We start from the raw sequence: 19,554 nt of genomic DNA on the forward strand, positions 1-19,554 counted from the left end.
CTGCATCAAACTGGTCATTTTAAACTTCCACACCAAATGTAACACTGAAATTGGACTGGTAAGACTCAGCTGGTAAACTATTTGCACAGCATAACATTCACAGATTCCTAAGCTATACGCTTACCTCTATAACCCTGATGTCTTCTGTATTACAGGCATCTGCTTTGCACTTCCCACAGAGCAATTTTCTATTGCCCCCCAGGGGCTTTTGTGTTCTCCCTCTCTTTCTGGAATCTCGCATGGTCTTTTCCTTGTTTTGCAGGTCATTTATCTAAAAAACAAAGCATTAGAAACAAATGGATATTATGATCTTCAGAGAAACACTGAGGGCCAGATGCTCAGCTGATGTCGATCCACGTAGCTCCAGTGAAGTCAATGGAGCTATGCTGATTTACACCAGTTGTAGACCTGGTCCTGAAAATGGTGGTCATGGTGGAATTCAAGCTCCTTTCTGCTATTTCCTATGAAAATGTGACTCAGTCTCTCAGGTCTAATAACTCCCCAAAGGGCACCACACCTATTTTCAGAATTGCCAACTCCAGTTATCCCCATGCATAAGAATTGTGGTAGAAGTGGAAAATACATCTGTGATGGGCAGCCTGACATCCAATTCTTGAACAAAGTCCCTTTTTAGTAGAAATATGAAGCCAGCACCTGTCTAAGATGGTCAGATGGCTGACGAGTGAAGAGCATCAGGGGAAGAAGGAAAAAACCCACACGCCACCACTCACTTCTGAGCACGCTCAGGGCATATTTGTTATGTCAGAGCCTCAGGGTGCTCACTACAATGCAATACTCTCTCCTAGGCCCAGATCCTGGCCAATGTTAGACACCGACTGCTTTTCATCTCTGCAGTCACTGCAGTTAAACAGTGGTCAAAGTTAATTTTGGCATTGAAGTGGATAGAGCTTTGCTGATTGGGCCAGACTCTTTGCTGGAGTCAGACACCACTACTGGGACAGTATGCACGAAGGACAGCATCTCTCTGACATTCTCCACACGGGAGACTTTTTCAGTTCTAAGATGTAGGAGATAAACCACGGGCTTTACAAATATGCTGGGAGTATGTGCGTGACAAATATTGTCTGGACTAGGCTGCCAGCAGCCTAAACATCATTCAAAGAGCCATCCTCCTATACTCCCCACCTGCTCACCAGTGGCCCTTTGAAATCTTCCAGAATCCACGGCTTCAGGGAGCTGTGAAATCAGTAGCCAAAGGCTACAAACAGGACATTGCTAGTGTAGACCCAGAGCAAATCTGGAATGGTTCAGAACATGAATCAGAATACCCAGTGTGGACACAATGAACTACTTGGGCTTAAACTGGTTTCTGTCATCAACTCAGGGCATGGCTACACTTGCAGATGTAGAGCCCTGGGAGTTAAACCAGCCTTCAGAGACCGCAGCAGGGAAGGCACTGCCGTGTGTTCACACTGTCAGATTCAAGTGCCCTGGCGTGGCCACATTAGCAACTCTTGCAATGCCAGAGCGCGCAGAGCATTGTGGTAGCTATCCCAGCATGCAAGTGGCAGCAACATGCTTTTCAAAAGGGGGAGGGGGAGGGAGGAGTGTGACAGGGAGTGTGTTTTGCGTATGGGTTTTTGGGGGCTGACAGCATGTCAGCATGTGGTCTTGTAAGTTCAGACAGCAGCAGACCCCCCAGTCCCCACCTTGCACTCTCTCTCTCTCTCTCTCTCACACACACACACACCCCCGTCCACCCACCTCCATTCCACACTAATGGTTGCTTTGTCCTGGAGCAGATAAGCAGCTGGCTGTCAGAAACTGAGCTTTGAAAGGGGATATCTGAACTCCTACAGCAAGTTGCCACTTGATTTAAGAGGATTATGGGATGTTTCCGGAGACTGATCAGAGCTCAGTAATGCAATACCTCGTTCACACTGACATCAAGGCATTTCAGCCGGGGCACAGCAAGCGTTCCACCCCCACGAGAAGTGTATTACCAGGAACACTCCAGCTGTAGCATCCAGGCACTCTACGTGCCTTGCCAGTGTGGACAGGTCGGGAGTTAGGGCACCTGGGGCTGCTTTAATGCGCTCTAACTTGCAAGTGTAGCCAAGCCCTCAGAAATTTCTTCAATGCTAATGGGCTACCCACAGCCCCATGCAGATATGATAATTTACTGTACTGAACAACTGCAAAATAAGTGTTCATATATTGCTATGCAAATAGGTCGCTATAACACCCATTTGACCACTAATGCTCCACAGCTACCATGGGGGTGAAACAGCACACAGCAACACAATGGATTAGCACACACAGGGGGAAATTTACCCCTCCCATTGGCTCCCAGTTCACAGGTTCAGCAAAGGCCTCAAGTGGTGCACAGGCCTCGTGCTTTGTCTGTGCACAGGGTGAATTCCACCCTGAGTGAATACTCGGTGCAGCTGAGAGAGCCCTGTGACGGTGGCCAGTTTAGGGTCTGTCTCTGATCTAGAACATGCAGAATGGCAGCGAGTGGACTCACCTTCCTTGCGAACTTTTCCTCATCCCACTCCTGCAGCTGCTCAATGGCTTTGTTCATCATCTCCTCCTTATAGATATTATTTCTCTCATTCTCAGCCACTTCGCTTTTGCTTGTCACAAGGATGCACTTGCTATCTTTTGCCCTTCCACGACCTGGGAGGTGACAGGAAGCCCTTTTATAACTGTCTATAGAGACCAGAGCAAAACAGCAAACCAGCTGTGCCACAAAGCCTGGGTCTCAATGCAGGCATGGAGACATTGGAAACATTATGCTTCTGCATGGTTCCTCATGTGTCCCTTACCCACTCCCAAGCTGCGGCAACTACATATGCTTAGAAAAGCCTCCCAATTAAAATTCACTGGGCTCAGACCCTCTTAATCCAAGCAAGCATCCAAAGACACACACATTCTATGAAGTTTTGAAGTTACAAAGACCCCACCCTATGTTGTATGTGTTCTCTGTCTGTACTGTGTTACACATTGGCACATGAGGCCTTCGGGGTGATTAGCTCAGATATTTTGTGGCCAGCACCACTGTATATTGTCTCAGTGGTTTCTTTGAGAAAAATCCATATGGCTAGTTGAAGAACAAGACAGAGATGAACATCCATTAGTTATCTGTCCCGTTGTTGGATTACCACCAAAATGAAAACTCATAGGTGACAGTAGGAAATACCATTAGGGGAAGGATGGTCTCTTCACTATGTATTTTTTCAATGCCTAGCATAATGCAGCCCTGATCTCAACTGGAGTCTGGCTCTACCGTGATACAAACTAATAATAATAATAATTCATAGGATTCCCATGTTATCCTATGCTTTTAAAAAGGAGGTTTTGTTAGAACCAACCATTACTCACATTTAGTTTGAGTTCCAAAAATTATTTTAAGTGGAGTTAATCTGCCCAACTTTTTTCAGGTATTTACAACAGCACTTGTAGCAAGAGAGATCTTTTTCCTTCACCACTTTAAGTTTAATTTTGAGGTAATTTAATACAAAAATAAGTAACAATAAAACCATGACATTGAGTGTGATTATAAACCCCAAAAGCCAGGGGCTCACTCAATGAAAGGTCTATTTCAAATGAGTAAAATAACCATTTCACACCAATATTGAATTTCATAGCCTGACTACATGCTCAGCTCACAGAATTAAATTTTGCAGAGGAACTTTTAAAAGGGCTAGGTAATTTTATGACCTTTTTCCCTTTTGTAGGTGAAAGTGTAACCCCCATTTAGAGTAGGGCCCTCTATCCCCCTCCAGTGGCTGGACTACATAATGGTTTATGAGTAGAAACTTGTTTTTAAATGCAGGAGTCCCAGGTTCAGGCCACACTTCCCATAATCCACCTGAGGGCACTGTGTTACACAAGTTTAAGGACAGATTGTGCCCATATGCAAACAACTGTGTAGAAGGGCCAAGCAACTATGCGAGACGCCATTAATGGAGTTTCTTCTGAATTCTCCATGGGGGCATGTTTTGCAGAGTTTCAACTGCACTTGCAGTTAAATTCTTCTTCTGTGCATATTTCTATTTACTTGCTTGCACAAATGCATGCTTAAGAGATGTTCCTTGAAAGTGTAGCATCATTGTGTGATGTGTATAATCTACTCTCACACACGAATCTAATCAATGGCTCTTCCGTCCTATGACAAATAGATATCAAGACTTGTCCTGACCCTTCATTCATCTGAAAGCACTCAGAGGCAGAGACAAGTAAGATAAACACACGAAGCCAAAAGTAAACAGAACAGCCAGTCAGAGGGGCTGACTGGGGTGTTTTCTAGACCTATACCATGGTCACATGATTATAGTTTCTTAAGCTCCAGTGACCCATACCTCGGACTTGGATCATTTTGGTGACATTGCCAGAGTATTCATAGAGGAGAACCAGGTTGCACTGAGCAATATCAATCCCTTCATCAGCAACAGCTGTAGTTATTAGTATCTTACTGTCGCTGTTGGTTTTGAACGAGTCCAGTACGCCCTTTTGATTTGAGAGTGTCATACCTACAATATAAAGTCAGAATACAATGCACAGTCAGATGCTGAAAAGTTCCTAAATCAAATAATACACATCTTAACCGTGCAGTCAGTACCGAAAGTCAGTCTGTTTGCTCGCAGACTGAAAGAAATGCCTCAAATCAGGATACACAGCTGACTGTTTGAGGACTAAAAAGCTGCACAATATCTAACAAAGAGGGACTCATGTAGGGTGTCACACTGCATCACTTTGGCAAACAACATTTTACACTTCCAAGTGTTTGAAGTTGTCCTTTTAAAAATGGTTTGTTTTAATGAGAGCCTGTTCCCTGCTATTTAAAACAAACTAAGATATTCGCAAAATAAGTCAGATTTATTCTGTTTGGTGCAGTCAAGTTTTTAAAACATATGTACCTCCGAACACAGGGAAACTGAGTGAGCCACAAATGAGGCAGGGAACACCCACTGCATTGCTCCGAGTAGAGAGGACGAGAGATTTTTTTAAAATTATCTAGCAGCACTGCATAGCAGAGCATTGTTGCTAATGCACCTAGCGTTTTAACCAGAGGTTCTAGCAGGAAAAGCAGGAGTCCGTCTAGATGTGGTAAGATCTCCTGTACGTTTCGTATCCCTCCCTAATATTGATGAAGGAATTGTAGTAGTGGTTTGGGCATTTGCTTGTTGGCTTGTCCTGGAACATGGAGATTGACTACAGAGATGATGCAATAATTTAAGTGGTCTGGGAACACATGACATGACATAACTTACTTCCTCAGGGCAAACTCCCATACCTGTTTGCTGGTTTCTTTTGCTACGCCCCATCAACATATCTGGTTTTAGGTAGCTGAGTGTAGGATTTTCATAAATCCATTTCTTCAAAGCCTGTAAAGTAAAACACCCATTAGTAATCCTTTCCGAACTCTTGGTCACAGAAAAGGATGCAAGGAGTCCTGGCATATGCAATAAGCGCAGACCAGGCAGGCTGCTAAGCATGCTACCCTATATTTATTTTCTAGTTGCCCCTTTTTAGTAGTGTTGGAGAGAGAAGGTCTTACAGATACTAGAGCTCTTGTGGTAACAAAGAGAAGGGTGCGGGTCTCTGGCTTCAGGCGGTATTCTTCATTCAGGATGAAGGTGAGCTCCTCCAGTTTGGGATTCTCATTCAGTTCATCTTCTGAGGCCTCTCTCAGTTCCTGTTGTTTAGCTGGAAGAAAACGTTGACCTCCTCAGATTGCAGTTGGCATCATCCATTCCAGCAAACAGCATTCTGACCCACATCTAGCAGCCAAATGTCAAGTGACTTTCCCTGGACTAACTTCTTTAAAAATTCTCAACTGTTTTCTTAAAAAACAAAAGTTTTATATGGAGATATTTTTGAATCATTTGCATTTTAAAGCAGAAATCACAGCAGCATACCCCCTGAGCAGGCATCTAAACCAGAAAATTGCCTTTTTAAAAAAAAAAAAAAAAAAAAAGCTATTTTAAAGACAAATATTGATTCTGCTGGCTCTTGACTGACTTGAGGGCTTAGCGAGTGGCCAGCGAGGCTGTGACTCTACAGTGCCCTAGCTTGCCATGTAGACAAGCCCCAAAGTCATGATTCTTCAGTTGGCTCTGTACAGGCAGACCCTGCATCCATGTGAATCCCCAATGGGAATTAGTCTGCACAATCAGTTGCAGGATCAGAGCCTAATTTAGTACACTTGATTTCTTAATCAGCTGTTCTCCAAATTCAGGGCTATACTGTGGCATTAAACCACAGCTCATTGCAGCCCCCGAGAGGCATTGCTGTAATACCTGCAGGAGTGCTGGGGTAGCATGAGCCCAAGTAGCACAAAGCACAACATGTGCCCCTCCCTCTGAAGTTGCTAGCGCTCCTGATCCCCTTTAGTCCCCCGGCTCCCAATTCTGTGCAACACACAGGAGAGTGAGTCTTTATCTGATAGCGACTGACCCACATAAGAGAATAAGAGTCTACAACAGCTGACAGCTAAGGTTATTACTTCTTTAGCTCACGGGGTAGAAGCTCATGGTCTTAGCACTGAAGGTCCTGAGTTCAGTCCCCACTGATGAGCCAGGACATTTGTACACTGGGAGCACAGGGAAAGGCTCAATGACTTTCCATTAACTTTAAAGGTCTTTTCCTGGGCTGGACAACAGATGGGTACCCAAAGCTGGTTTCATGCAAACAACTGGCTTGGAAGGTCTGGACCCCAACTGTTACAGCCTCTAAACATGGATACAAGTAAAAGCAGCAAGTTGGACCACCTTAAATAATTCCTCCCCCCCCCGGTACTTGCACCTTTCAGAGAGGCTGCATGAAGTACCTTCAAAGTTCACTGTTAACTGTTGATCTATCTCATCAAACCCTCCACTTCTAATGTCATTGAAAAATTCAGTCAAGTAGGCTAACGCATCCTGAGTCCGTGCATCTTCGTTGATGATGAGGGCGTCATTGTATTTCTGTTTAGAGAGAATATATTTTTAAAACACTCATTTTTCAGGCCAAATGCTTATCAGTAAGGGGGAGAGAAAAACACAAAACAACAAAAAACAAAAACAAAAACAAAAACCACCAGTGAATTTTACTAAGGGTACATCTACACTACCCGCCAGATCGATCGGCAGGCAGCGATTGATCCAGCAGGGATAGATTTATTGCATCTAGTCTAGGCGCGATAAATCGACCCCCGAGCGCTCTGTCAACTCCTGTACTCCAGCACCGCAAGAGGCGCGGGTGGAGTTGACGGGGGAGCGGCAGCAGTCGACTCACCGCAGTGAAGACACCGCGGTAAGTCGATCTAAGTACGTCGACTTCAGCTATGTTATTCACATACCTGAAATTGCGTAACTTAGATCGATTCCCCCCACCCCAGTGTAGACCAGGGCTAAGATAAGCTTCTGCATTTGAAATACTTGTTACTTCTACAGTAGCACACGAAAAAACAGTGACTGCAAGCAGTATCCTCTGAACAGTTCAGTTTTTAGTAAACATCCAGGCTACAGCTCAGATGTGAGGCGCTAAAAATGTGTTTGCTCCTTTCAAACAAGTATAAGTTTACACTCTCCGCTAAAATAGACTGAGAAAAATCCACTAATTTATTTTCCAATTTGAATTTCTGAAGCCTGATTCCAATCTCAAACTGATTACTCAAACCTCTGTTTGAATGTAAGCCAGATAGGAATTGCGGCCCTGATCATACAGGGTTTACACGTGTTTCAGGGTTGAGTTCAGTGTAGTTATTGAGCTGCTTAAAGTCCATCAGGGATGTAAGCCTTTGTGAGACAAATGCCACTGTTAGTAATCACCCTGTAATTTATATTCTTATGCCTTGAGGAAGGTTTATTTTCAAAATGTTTGAAGTTCTATCCCCCAATCTTCAATTTCTGCAGTATTCTAAAGCCCTTAAACTATTTGATCATTCATTCCACATTACATTTCTTAGAATGTATTCCACCCATTCGACCCATAGATCTTAATATAACTTTGCAAACTGTTTTGTATGAAAGACAATATACAAAATAAAAGTAACATTTTATAAGAAAGTTGACAATTCCCAGTTCCCAGGTGCCACAGGCAATTAGCCACAGGCTGCAGGTTTCCCCAGTGTGCTCCAGTCCTTCACACGTTACCCTGGAGCACAAAGAATTCAATCAAGACCTTGAATCAGATCCATAGCTGGTGTAAATGGATATAGCTCTTTGGCTTTAGTGGAGCTGTTCCAATTTACACTGCTGAGTATCTGGCTCAAGGTCTTTTGCCTGCCTTCTGCAGGAAAGCGAGTGGAGCTCTGCCAATCTGTACTGCTGAGAATCTGGCCCATTGCATCATCCCATAATTACTACAAAGATAAGAGCACCCAGAAATCTGGAAACTGTGTAGGGTCCTATTCTACTTCCAATTGGAGGCACCTGCACTGCTGTGAACAGGACTGATCCCTCTCTACATGCAACAGGAGAGGGCATTCACTTACCCGTAAGTGTTCAGTGTAAATAAAAAGAGCTCTACAAATCCTGCTCTCTTCTTTCTTATCTGGCAGTTGCAACATTCTGCACTTCTTCTGAGTGTCAACGATCCACTGTTCATAGCATTGCGTTCCGAAACGTTTACTCTTAATGTAGGACAATGCATCTGGTGCAGAAACAGGCATCAACACATCTTATTTAGCAGCTAACTAAAGCAGCCCAAACAAGATACAGGGCACTCTACATAAATATTAAAAGAGCACAGAGGTTGCATAGTCAAGCACTCAGAAGTTAGGAAATGCCAGAATTTAAACCTTTGCAACATTAGTTCAGCCCCTTTGTGTATGCCCATTATGTCACAGGCTTTAATTACATCACCACATCCTATTTTCTCCATAGGACCTTTGCCTCATTCAGTGCACAGGATGGATAGTGTTCACTGATGGAGGAGCTAGTCAGTATTTAATGTTATCCTCATTGCTCAATGTGTGGTCTGTGTCATAAGGTGGATTTTCCAATCCCCTGAGCAATGCAGTTATATCGACAGAAGTTGCTAAATTAGACAGAGCCTTAATTTCCTCCTGGGTTTTTCTATTGAGCTCATCACTATAGTATCCAAGTGCTTTGCAAACACTTAGTTTAACTTCACAACTCTCCTGTGTGGTGTGGGGACGGTATCCCCATTTTACACGTGGGGAACTGAGTCAGAGATCAATGGCACAAATAGCCACGTCTTTTGGTTACCCAACTCAAGGCTACGTCTACACTGGTGCTTCCATCTTTAAAACTTGCGTTGCTCAGGGGTTCAACCCCTGAACGACGAAAGCGTTCACAATGAAAAGCACTGGTGTGGACAGTACTTCATTGGCACGAGAGCGAGGCTCCTGCTGAACAAGCTACCACCCCTTGCTGGGCGTGGCTTTGGCACTGGGAGAGCTCTCTCCCGGCGATAAAGAGCAGCTACACCGCACACCTTACAATGGCATGGCTGCAGCAACACAGCCATATTGTTTTAAGGTGCGCAGTGTAGACATAGCCCAAGACTCCTAGGACCTGATTTTTCAGAATACTTCGCACTTTGTAGCACTGTCTATTCAGACCGGAGCTCTCCCGGACGTCATTTGCAGCAGTGAGCACTCAGCGCTTCTGTAAATCAAACCCCGATGACTCAAGCTGGGCACCCAGGTAAGAAGGAACACACAATTCAAGGCCACATGTGAAAAGTTTAAGTTATTTGCCCAGCATCAAACAGGAACTCTGGCAGAGGCAGGCACAGAATCCAATTCTCTAGCGTGGCATTCAACTCTCTCAGCTATGAATCCACCCTCTAGTCCTGCCCTCCCCTGCCTCATTCACCACACACCTTCCAAATTCTGCAACAAATGAGTCTGGGGTCCTACAGACAGCAGCCTCCGTCGCTACCCCACCCTGGTTCATTCTCTGACAGTCTCTCTGTAAAATTTATCTTCACAAGGGTCGTCATGATACACTGAAGATTATGCAGTGCTCATATGTGACAGTAAGTGGGGGACAGAAACATTTAAGATAGGTAATTAGGAAGAGAAGTCCAAGGTAACAATAGGGAGAAGCAGCACAGGAGGTAAAATGTAGGAAGGACAGTGCCATATGGCACCTCAAAGGACAAAGAGGCTGAACTTAATTCACACAGGAAGCCAGTGACTGAACTCAAGGAGCAGAAGAGACCATGTGTATGTCAGAGTAGCTGGAGAGGAAGATAAGTTTCAGCTGCAGTTTGAGAGAGGCTGGAGAGGTTGGGGGGGGGAGGGGGGGAGGGAGATGAAGCACAGAGACAGGAAAAGAAGATGCTGCAATAGTCAAGATGAAATATGCCTAAGGCCTCATTATGTGATCCTTTAGCATAGTCTCGTTTTATATGAAACATCTGGAGAAACACCACATACCAGGACATTTTCTGTAGGAAAAACAAAAAAAACCACCTCACTGCATTTTAAAGGCAGCTCTGGTATTTTTACTTCAAATTATTTGACAGACTAAGCAATCTGGTTTCATGGCATGTCAAATGATTGGTGACATTACAAATTAAAACAATTTGAAGGATAAGCAAAAAGCTTGTTTTCCATGTGTAACCTATTTCATCTAAGATAGTAGAAAAGAGAAAATGGAAGGAAAAGAAATCTAAAATAAAAAGGGGAAGGAAGCTTTGAAGCTTTATGCTGCTGCAATAAGTAAGAGGAGGGGTGAGAAGGGGGGGGGGGGGAGATGAGAAAGCCTGGATTTGTGCTGGACATGGCCCACCTTGATTACCATGCACATTGTAGGGAGAGTGGTCACTTTGGATGAGCTATTACCAGCAGGATAGTGAGTTTGTGTGTGTGTGTTTTTGGAGGGGGGTGAGGAGGTGAGAGAACCTGGATTTGTGCAGGAAATGGCCCACCTTGATTATCATGCACATTGTGTAGAGAGTTGTCACTTTGGATGGGCTATTACCAGCAGGAGAGTGAGTTTGTGTGTGTGTGGGGGGGGGGGTGGAGGGTGAGAAAACCTGGATTTGTGCTGGAAATGGCCCAACTTGATGATCACTTTAGATAAGCTATTACCAGCAGGACAGTGGGGTGGGAGGAGGTATTGTTTCATGTTCTCTGTGTGTATATAAAGTCTGCTGCAGTTTCCACGGTATGCATCCGATGAAGTGAGCTGTAGCTCACGAAAGCTCATGCTCAAATAAATTGGTTAGTCTCTAAGGTGCCACAAGTACTCCTTTTCTTTTTAAGAGGAGTTCATTATTGATATAGTCTAAGAATGAATCCCCAGTTCTCTCCCACTGCTCTGCATTCTGTGTAATCTTACCTATTGGGTAAACCTTGCTTGCCAGGGCCTCAGTCTCAGACATCAGGACGGAGATAATGTCCATAAAGTGGTTCTGGGGGCGCTTCCCGACTAGTCTGAAAGCTAGAGTCACGAGAAGGAACCATGAAGTGATTAGCAATAAATCACAAACCAAAGCTGATTAACTAAAACATTCCCAGGCCCTCGATCAAACAACATGAGAAACTGTTACGTGGAGCCTGGACCGAAGAACAGCGGGCATGGCCGTTCTTTGCTAATATCTGTTCTGGTTGTGTCTTTGATCCTTGGAAGGGCCAAGTCTGACCTAGATATGCCTTTATCGTCAGAGTTATACATGCACAGAAAGAGAATCCCTAGGTCTACACAGGCAAAATTCTATGGGCAAGATCAGTGCAGAAAGAATGGACTTTCGTCATTTCAGGTTTACTATTCATACTGTACTATTATGTTACTTGACCAATACCTCACTGCAAATACTACCTGCAAAAAGCAAACCTAGGAAATGATGGGGGGGAAACAGAGCCCGTCAGCTCTAGAAAATTCCCATCTAACATCCAGCTAATGTGTTTCAGTCCATTCCTCTTCCTTCATTTCCTTTCATGCAACTCTCCGTAAAGGCTTGGTTACCACACAGTCACACAGCAGCATTTCCTAGGGACTCGACTAGGAGCTTCTTGGGAGCACAGTGCAGTCACACAGCCCTACAGGGAGCATTGGGAGATGTTTGGTCTCAGGAAGCACACCACTTCCTAAAAGGCTTGGGCATGCAGAGGCAGAGCACCCATGGCATACAGATCACTCCCTGGCATGCGGCCGGTCAGATCCATGGGTTAGGTCTATGAGGGACACGGATCCACAGTCCAGCCACCTTTGGGGAGTAAGACTTCTCTGCCCTAGCACTCGGAGGAGCACACAGACTGCCATTCTATCTAGCCCTCCCTCAGGCCATGTACACTGGGGACAGCTCCTTTTGTGCTCTTCCTCTGCCCACTCTTAGCGACCACCCAGGAGGCAGACAGGATTGTGTCTTGGAATTTAACAGTCATGCTTCCGTACAAATGAGCCATCCCAGGCAATATTGGTAAACACTTTTTTTTTGGTTTGTTTTTTTTAAAGTGTGGGCTTAGTTACATTGAAGTTAACAGGACTCAAGCACATGCTGCTTCATTTGGAGCATTTGATTGAAGTGCTGTCCTGAATGGGGATGCAGTTAAGTCTGTTCTCAGACACTAGACTAACCCAGGACCTAAGCAGTGATACACTCCTACTGAAACATTTACATTTTTTGGGCCTGTATACAATCTCCTCCAGTTCCTGTGTGTTCTCTCTGATGGTAGATAGGACTTGTATGTCGAGACAGGCGCAGAGGGTACAGATGTATTCTTTCGTCTCCTCGAGGGTCTTGGCACTGCCCACGCCGACAGAGGCTGTTAAGCCAACAATCTGAGCACATTCACATACAAAATTAGTTACATGCATGTCATTAAAAAGAAGCAGCCAGTAACATGACAGTCCCCTGAGTGATCTTCCCTATTAGTAAAGAGAAGGCAGAGGTGGGAGAAATCAAGAACACTGGCATTGATATTTTGAATAAAAAGCTAGCAAGATCCACTACATTCTGTTCTCCTCCATCCCCAGCATTCTTCTCAAGATCAAGAGGTTCTTGCCAGTCTTGCACCAGTGCTAGGAGAAACTTCAATTCTGGCTCATTCATAGTCAATTTTGCTTCTAAAGACAACACAGAGCCTTATGTACTTTTTAGAGGCTATAAAATATTAAGTCACAATTGAATCATTGTGGCCCAAATCTTGTGCTTCTGTCCTGGAGGAGGAAATCAAGGATTATATGTTGTAATATAGGCTTTCCTCCCATGAGCCCTTCATCAGAATACAGTCTGGAGTTAAAAAGATTAGGTCTCATCTTGCTAACTAAAAGGAGACAGCTGTTCGTAAAGTGGCTGAGCCAGAAGCCTCCACGTGAAACACAGGGTTAACATTTGAAGCAAGGTGGGGTTTGTAGGAAAAATGGATAAAGATCAAAAGCATAGCTAACATAACCTCAGCTGGCAGTCCTGGTTCAACTGTATCATGTTTTTCAAATGCTCCCACCCCTAGATTGGGCCTTACCTGAGGCAGCTGTTTCACAGCGGAGTCAAATTTAAGGTTCAAGTAGCTGGTCATTAACACATTATAGGGGTGATTCCCAATGGTGTTGTGGCACTCATCAAATATAATCAAAGTGAAAATGGCAAGGGAAGAAATGGTTCCTTCTTTGAGGCTATTCACAAGGATCTGAGGTGTCAAGACAATGATATCATTCCCTTCAATAATGCTTGCTGAAGAGACATCCCCAGCCGTTTCCCCAGAAATCCCTGCAACTTTGTACCTGGGAGAGAAAAGACATGTGTTGTGACATTAATACAGAGTATGGTGACAAGTATCAGGGGGTAGCTGTGTTAGTCTGTATCCACAAAAACAAGGAGTCCGATGGCACCTTAAAGACTAACAAATTTATTTGAGCATAAGATTTCGTGGGTAAAAACCCCACTTCTTCAGATGCATGGAGTGAAAATTACAGATGCAGACATAAATATATGACACACGAAGAGAAGGGAGTTACCCCAAAGTGGAGAACCAGTGCCGACAGGGCCAATTCTATTAGGGTAGATGTAGTCCACTCCCAATAATAGATGAGGAGGTGTCAATTCAAGAGGCAAAGCTGCTTTTGTAATGAGCCAGCCACTCCCAGTCCCTATTCAAGCCCAAATTAATGGTGTTAAATTTGCAAATGAATTTTAGTTCTGCTGTTTCTCTTTGAAGTCTGTTTCTGAAGTTTTTTTGTTCAAGTATAGCTACTTTCAAATCTGTTATAGGTAACTTAAACATAAAAAAGAAGCTTACAAGAAGTGAAAGGTTGGACATATGACCAGGAAAGAGTATAAAAATATTGCTCGGGCATGTAGGAATGAAATCAGGAGGGCCAAATTGCACCTGGAGCTGCAGCTAGCGAGAGATGTCAAGAGTAACAAGAAGGGTTTCTTCAGGTATGTTGCCAACAAGAAGAAAGCCAAGGAAAGTGTGGGCCCCTTACTGAATGAAGGAGGCAACCTAGTGACAGAGGATGTGGAAAAAGCTAATGTACTCAATGCTTTTTTTGCCTCTGTTTTCACTAACAAGGTCAGCTCCCAGACTGCTGCGCTGGGCATCACAAAATGCAGAAGAGATGGCCAGCCCTCTGTGGAGATAGAGGCTGTTAGGTACTATTTAAAAAAGCTGGACGTGCACAAGTCCATGGGGCCGGACGAGTTGCATCCGAGAGTGCTGAAGGAATTGGCGGCTGTGATTGCAGAGCCACTGGCCATTATCTTTGAAAACTCGTGGCGAACCGGGGAAGTCCCGGATGACTGGAAAAAGGCTAATGTAGTGCCAATCTTTAAAAAAGGGAAGAAGGAAGATCCTGGGAACTACAGGCCAGTCAGCCTCACCTCAGTCCCTGGAAAAATCATGGAGCAGGTCCTCAAAGAATCAATCCTGAAGCACTTGCATGAGAGGAAAGTGATCAGGAACAGCCAGCATGGATTCACCAAGGGAAGGTCATGCCTGACTAATCTAATCGCCTTTTATGATGAGATTACTGGTTCTGTGGATGAAGGGAAAGCAGTGGATGTATTTTTTCTTGACTTTAGCAAAGCTTTTGACACGGTCTCCCATAGTATTCTTGTCAGCAAGTTAAGGAAGTATGGGCTGGATGAATGCACTATAAGGTGGGTAGAAAGCTGGCTAGATTGTCGGGCTCAACGGGTAGTGATCAATGGCTCCATGTCTAGTTGGCAGCCGGTATCAAGTGGAGTGCCCCAATGGTCGGTCCTGGGGCCGGTTTTATTCAATATCTTCATAAATGATCTGGAGGATGGTGTGGATTGCACTCTCAGCAAATTTGCGGATGATACTAAACTGGGAGGAGTGGTAGATACGCTGGAGGGGAGGGATAGGATACAGAAGGACCTAGACCAATTGGAAGATTGGGCCAAAAGGAATCTGATGAGGTTCAATAAGGATAAGTGCAGGGTCCTGCACTTAGGACGGAAAAACCCAATGCACAGCTACAGACTAGGGACCGAATGGCTAGGCAGCAGTTCTGCAGAAAAGGACCTAGGGGTGACAGTGGACGAGAAGCTGGATATGAGTCAGCAGTGTGCCCTTGTTGCCAAGAAGGCCAATGGCATTTTGGGATGTATAAGTAGGGGCATAGCGAGCAGATCGAGGGACATGATCGTTCCCCTCTATTCGACATTGGTGAGGCCTCATCTGGAGTACTGTGTCCAGTTCTGGGCCCCACACTTCAAGAAGGATGTGGATAAATTGGAGAGAGTCCAGCGAAGGGCAACAAAAATGATTAGGGGACTGGAACACATGAGTTATGAGGAGAGGCTGAGGGAGCTGGGATTGTTTAGCCTGCAGAAGAGAAGAATGAGGGGGGATTTGATAGCTGCTTTCAACTACCTGAAAGGGGGTTCCAAAGAGGATGGCTCTAGACTGTTCTCAATGGTAGCAGATGACAGAACGAGGAGTAATGGTCTCAAGTTGCAGTGGGGGAGGTTTAGATTGGATATTAGGAAAAAAACTTTTTCACTAAGAGGGTGGTGAAACACTGGAATGCGTTACCTAGGAAGGTGGTAGAATCTCCTTCCTTAAAGGTTTTTAAGGTCAGGCTTGACAAAGCCCTGGCTGGGATTATTTAACTGGGAATTGGTCCTGCTTTGAGCAGGGGATTGGACTAGATGACCTTCTGGGGTCCCTTCCAACCCTGATATTCTATGATTCTATGATTCTAACTCCCTTCTCTTCATGGGTCAGTATATTTATGTCTGCATCTGTAATTTTCACTCCATGCATCTGAAGTGGGGTTTTTACCCACGAAAGCTTATGCTCAAATAAATCTTAGTCTTTAAAGTGCCACTGGACTCCTTGTTGTTAATACAAAGTATGTTCACATTCATACACCTATAGAGCAGGAAAAGCCAGAAGATAGGGCAAGATCTCCTAGGGGATCAAGTAAGATAGTGATATTTGATAAGACAGATGCACTCAGGCCCAAAATCTTCAATTGTGAGTGCCTTAAGTTAGATACCCAGGGTCTGAAAGCCCATTAAGGTCAATTAGAGTCTATTGATTCCTATGGGCTTTGGGTCAGGCCTCTAAATAGGTGACCACATTTTCAGAGGTCCTGAGCACCTGCAACTCCCCCAACTGAAACATGTTTGGTTTAGGACAGTGGATTTTTTAATCAGCATCATCCATTCAACCACCATTCTTTGCTCATGAAGTGGACTGTATTCAGAAAACCTATCCCACCCCCTATGTATCTGAAAGCCAAAGATCTAGGCTATAAGAAAAGAAAGAGAAAACACTTCCTGAACTTAGCACTGAGAAGCTTACCTGCTGATGCATGTCAATTAGCTCCTTTAAACCTAAATGAAAGTTATACATCCATACAAGGGCTCTATACTGATGCACCTAAGTAGCTGCTTTTCAGAGGCAGGCTTCAATTACACCTCAAAGTCAGTTTGGTCACTTTTTGATTGGATGTATTTTCATCTTCTGAGTTTGGGCCACACTTTTTACCAGAACTGTATTGAGACACACAGTGCTGAAATGGTGTAACAAAAAATTTAGGATCTTGAGGATGTAAAGGAACCTATGGTTTCTATGGTTTGGAACTCTGAAGTGAAGAAACCTGAAGACTACATGTGTGGACTTGTACCTACCTGGTTCTTTCAAAGTGTTGCGTGAAGACTTTTTTCTGTTGTTCATATACTGGAACTTTAGTTGCTAGAAAGACAATCTTCCCTTTCTGTTCCTTGGGCATGTTTTGGAAATGATTGTCACAAATCAGAAGTGCCACAAAGGTTTTCCCAGATCCTTTTAAACATCAAGCATGAAAACAAAGAATTAGTAACAAAAAGCTGGAATATTCCCTCCCCCCAAGTGCAGCTGTAACAATTTAAGGCTCCTTGTGGGCAAGCCCATGTTCTTACATTAAGCTCACTGCAGGAATGGAGATTAGAATGGAGTTGGGAATCCAGGATACTTAGCATCACTCTCTATTTCGTGATCTTGGTACTGAAACAGACTCAGTAGTACAGGAGGCTACTTATCTACCATATATGATGACAGTCCTTTGACAAAAAGCAACGGATTAAGGGGAGAATGACAACTCTCATTCAGAGGGTACTGGCTTTATTTGTTTAAAGGGATGCAAATTCCCTACCAATTTTGTGCTCTTCTGTTTCACAAACCCTGATTGTTTCATTTCACTTCAGTTTCTTATGGCTTTGCTATGATTGCTACTGATAAACAAGGAAGCATTCTAAATAATGTTATGGATACCTTCTTAAGAATTACCTCCCACAACTGTGTTTTGAGTTAACTCCCCAATGCATGAAAAGCTTGTTTCTCTAGAGCAGTGCTTATGTCAAAACACTTTAAAATAAAATTAAAAAAGGAGAGAGAAGGGAGGGAAAAAAAGTAAAATCCAGAGATGTTCCTCATTAGATTACAGCTGTTTCAGGTCCATTAAATTTTGCTTGTTGTTTTCCCAACTTTTCCTTTAAGCCAGAATATCAACCTTTTTGTAACTAATTTGTGTACTGCTGCATACAGAGTTTATTTTAGGAATACAAAAAGTGTCACTATATATGGGAATTAGAGCACAAAGACCACACAAATACTTCCTGACACAAGGGCCTCTATGCTACCTTATCCATGCTGCATTAACTCTTATGTGCCCCACACAGATCCAATGTTCTCTATTCCCCCCTCCCCTCCCTTGAAGCCCACTTCTTCTCCTTAAGCCATGTATTGCTGCACTCCTTCTATACGACCCTCACTCATGCTTACACCACTCCCAGTGCACAGTCTGGCTTGCTCCAGGGTCCTCCTTTGTCCTCCCACAGCTTTCCCCCCCACTGCATTCTTTTTTAAAACAGTTACATGAGCAGAGATACATGGGAGGGACATCATGATTCTTCAGGATTGTGGGGGTATGTGAGGTGGGGGGTCCAGTCCCTCAGCCAGACTTGTGCTAGATGATAGGAGGTTCACAACAGGGAGAACCTGATCTGAGCTTGTCAACACGAGTCTTTCCATTGACTTCAATCAGCTTTGGATCAGGTCACTGCTGCATATCGGCTTCCATGGTATCTTCATCTGCAAGTCTCCCCACACAGTCCTGCTCACCCTTCCCATACACCTTAGTTTCTCCTTCCACAGCCCCTCTTCCAGCCAAAGCCGCTGTGAGGAATGAAGTTGGTGATTCAGGCTGGCAGCATCTCAGGGAAGTAGCCAGTGAAAGTTGACTGCCCAGTCAGCTACTCTTTGCAGAAGGGGAATAGCTGTTTTATGGTTAAAGTTTAACATTGACCTGTTCCTGAGCTGACATGAAAATGTCCCTGAGGTCCGGAGTTTGTAGAGACTGCAGCTCTTTACTTAGACAGAAAATCTCCAGCAGAGTCTTGAGATACATTTCTAAGGTCTCAATTTTAAACCTTTTCTCTGTGAAAGTTAGCAAATGTTGCACCATACAAACATTATGGAAAATGTAATTGGCCCATGAAGGGCTAGTTTGGAAATTTCAGAGGGAACATTCAAACATCAAAGTGCAAAAGAGAGGGATTTTAGTTCTGCTGTAAATGCCATAGACTTTAAGGTCAGAAGGGACCATCATGAGCATCTATTTTGACGTCCTGCATGTTGCAGGCCACAGAACCTCACCCACTGTCTCTGCATGACCATAACTAGTGAGTCCTCAGGGCTCCTCTATAATCACTGTGGATTAAAAACTTAATGGGTAGTTTGCTTTTAAATAAAAGGTTGATGGGAGAATGTGACAAATCTTTGTCCTAAACAGACAAAGTTGTGGTGTCCATCCCCCTCCTCCAGACTTTCTTCACCCCTCCCCCTGACTTAGCCATCCCCTCTCACACCACACAGCAAAATAAAGAGAGCACTTCTCAACATAAAAACCTCAACACTGGGTATAGACGTGTTCTTACCAGTAGGAGCACATATGATTGTATTTTTCCCACTGACAGCAGGCCGGGCAAGCTCCATCTGATAACATCTAGGCTTCTTTGGTCCATAAGTAGGTTGTTGAGAAACTTCTAGAACATAAATAAGCAAAGCTCAATATATGCTGTGGTGAAGAACATGATCCATTATATAATGGTTTGGTTAGAATACATTATCTCCTATATATGGTTATGATCTAAAATTACATGAGTAGCACCCGT

The 19,554-nt window shown here is 44.0% G+C and overlaps 1 protein-coding gene across 2 annotated transcripts in view; it reads right to left on the reverse strand.

Annotated features, from left to right (window-relative positions):
• RIGI (RNA sensor RIG-I) overlaps nucleotides 1-19,554 on the reverse strand; it is a 37,040-nt gene that overhangs the window by 3,274 nt on the left and 14,212 nt on the right. For both annotated transcript variants that reach the window (XM_084629732.1, XM_084629731.1), the window contains 12 exons: nucleotides 19,318-19,425; nucleotides 17,032-17,185; nucleotides 13,391-13,649; nucleotides 12,545-12,707; nucleotides 11,265-11,366; nucleotides 8,444-8,601; nucleotides 6,797-6,932; nucleotides 5,525-5,673; nucleotides 5,261-5,351; nucleotides 4,326-4,496; nucleotides 2,489-2,640; nucleotides 125-271 (listed from right to left, as the gene is read on the reverse strand). In XM_084629732.1, coding sequence (XP_084485858.1) covers nucleotides 125-271; nucleotides 2,489-2,640; nucleotides 4,326-4,496; nucleotides 5,261-5,351; nucleotides 5,525-5,673; nucleotides 6,797-6,932; nucleotides 8,444-8,601; nucleotides 11,265-11,366; nucleotides 12,545-12,707; nucleotides 13,391-13,649; nucleotides 17,032-17,185; nucleotides 19,318-19,425 — 1,790 coding nt within the window. The remainder of the gene's footprint in view (nucleotides 1-124; nucleotides 272-2,488; nucleotides 2,641-4,325; nucleotides 4,497-5,260; nucleotides 5,352-5,524; nucleotides 5,674-6,796; nucleotides 6,933-8,443; nucleotides 8,602-11,264; nucleotides 11,367-12,544; nucleotides 12,708-13,390; nucleotides 13,650-17,031; nucleotides 17,186-19,317; nucleotides 19,426-19,554) is intronic.

This window comes from Lepidochelys olivacea (genome assembly GCF_965140295.1).
Source record: "Lepidochelys olivacea isolate rLepOli2 genome assembly, chromosome: 5".
In the NCBI taxonomy this organism is placed as follows: Eukaryota; Metazoa; Chordata; order Testudines; family Cheloniidae; genus Lepidochelys; species Lepidochelys olivacea.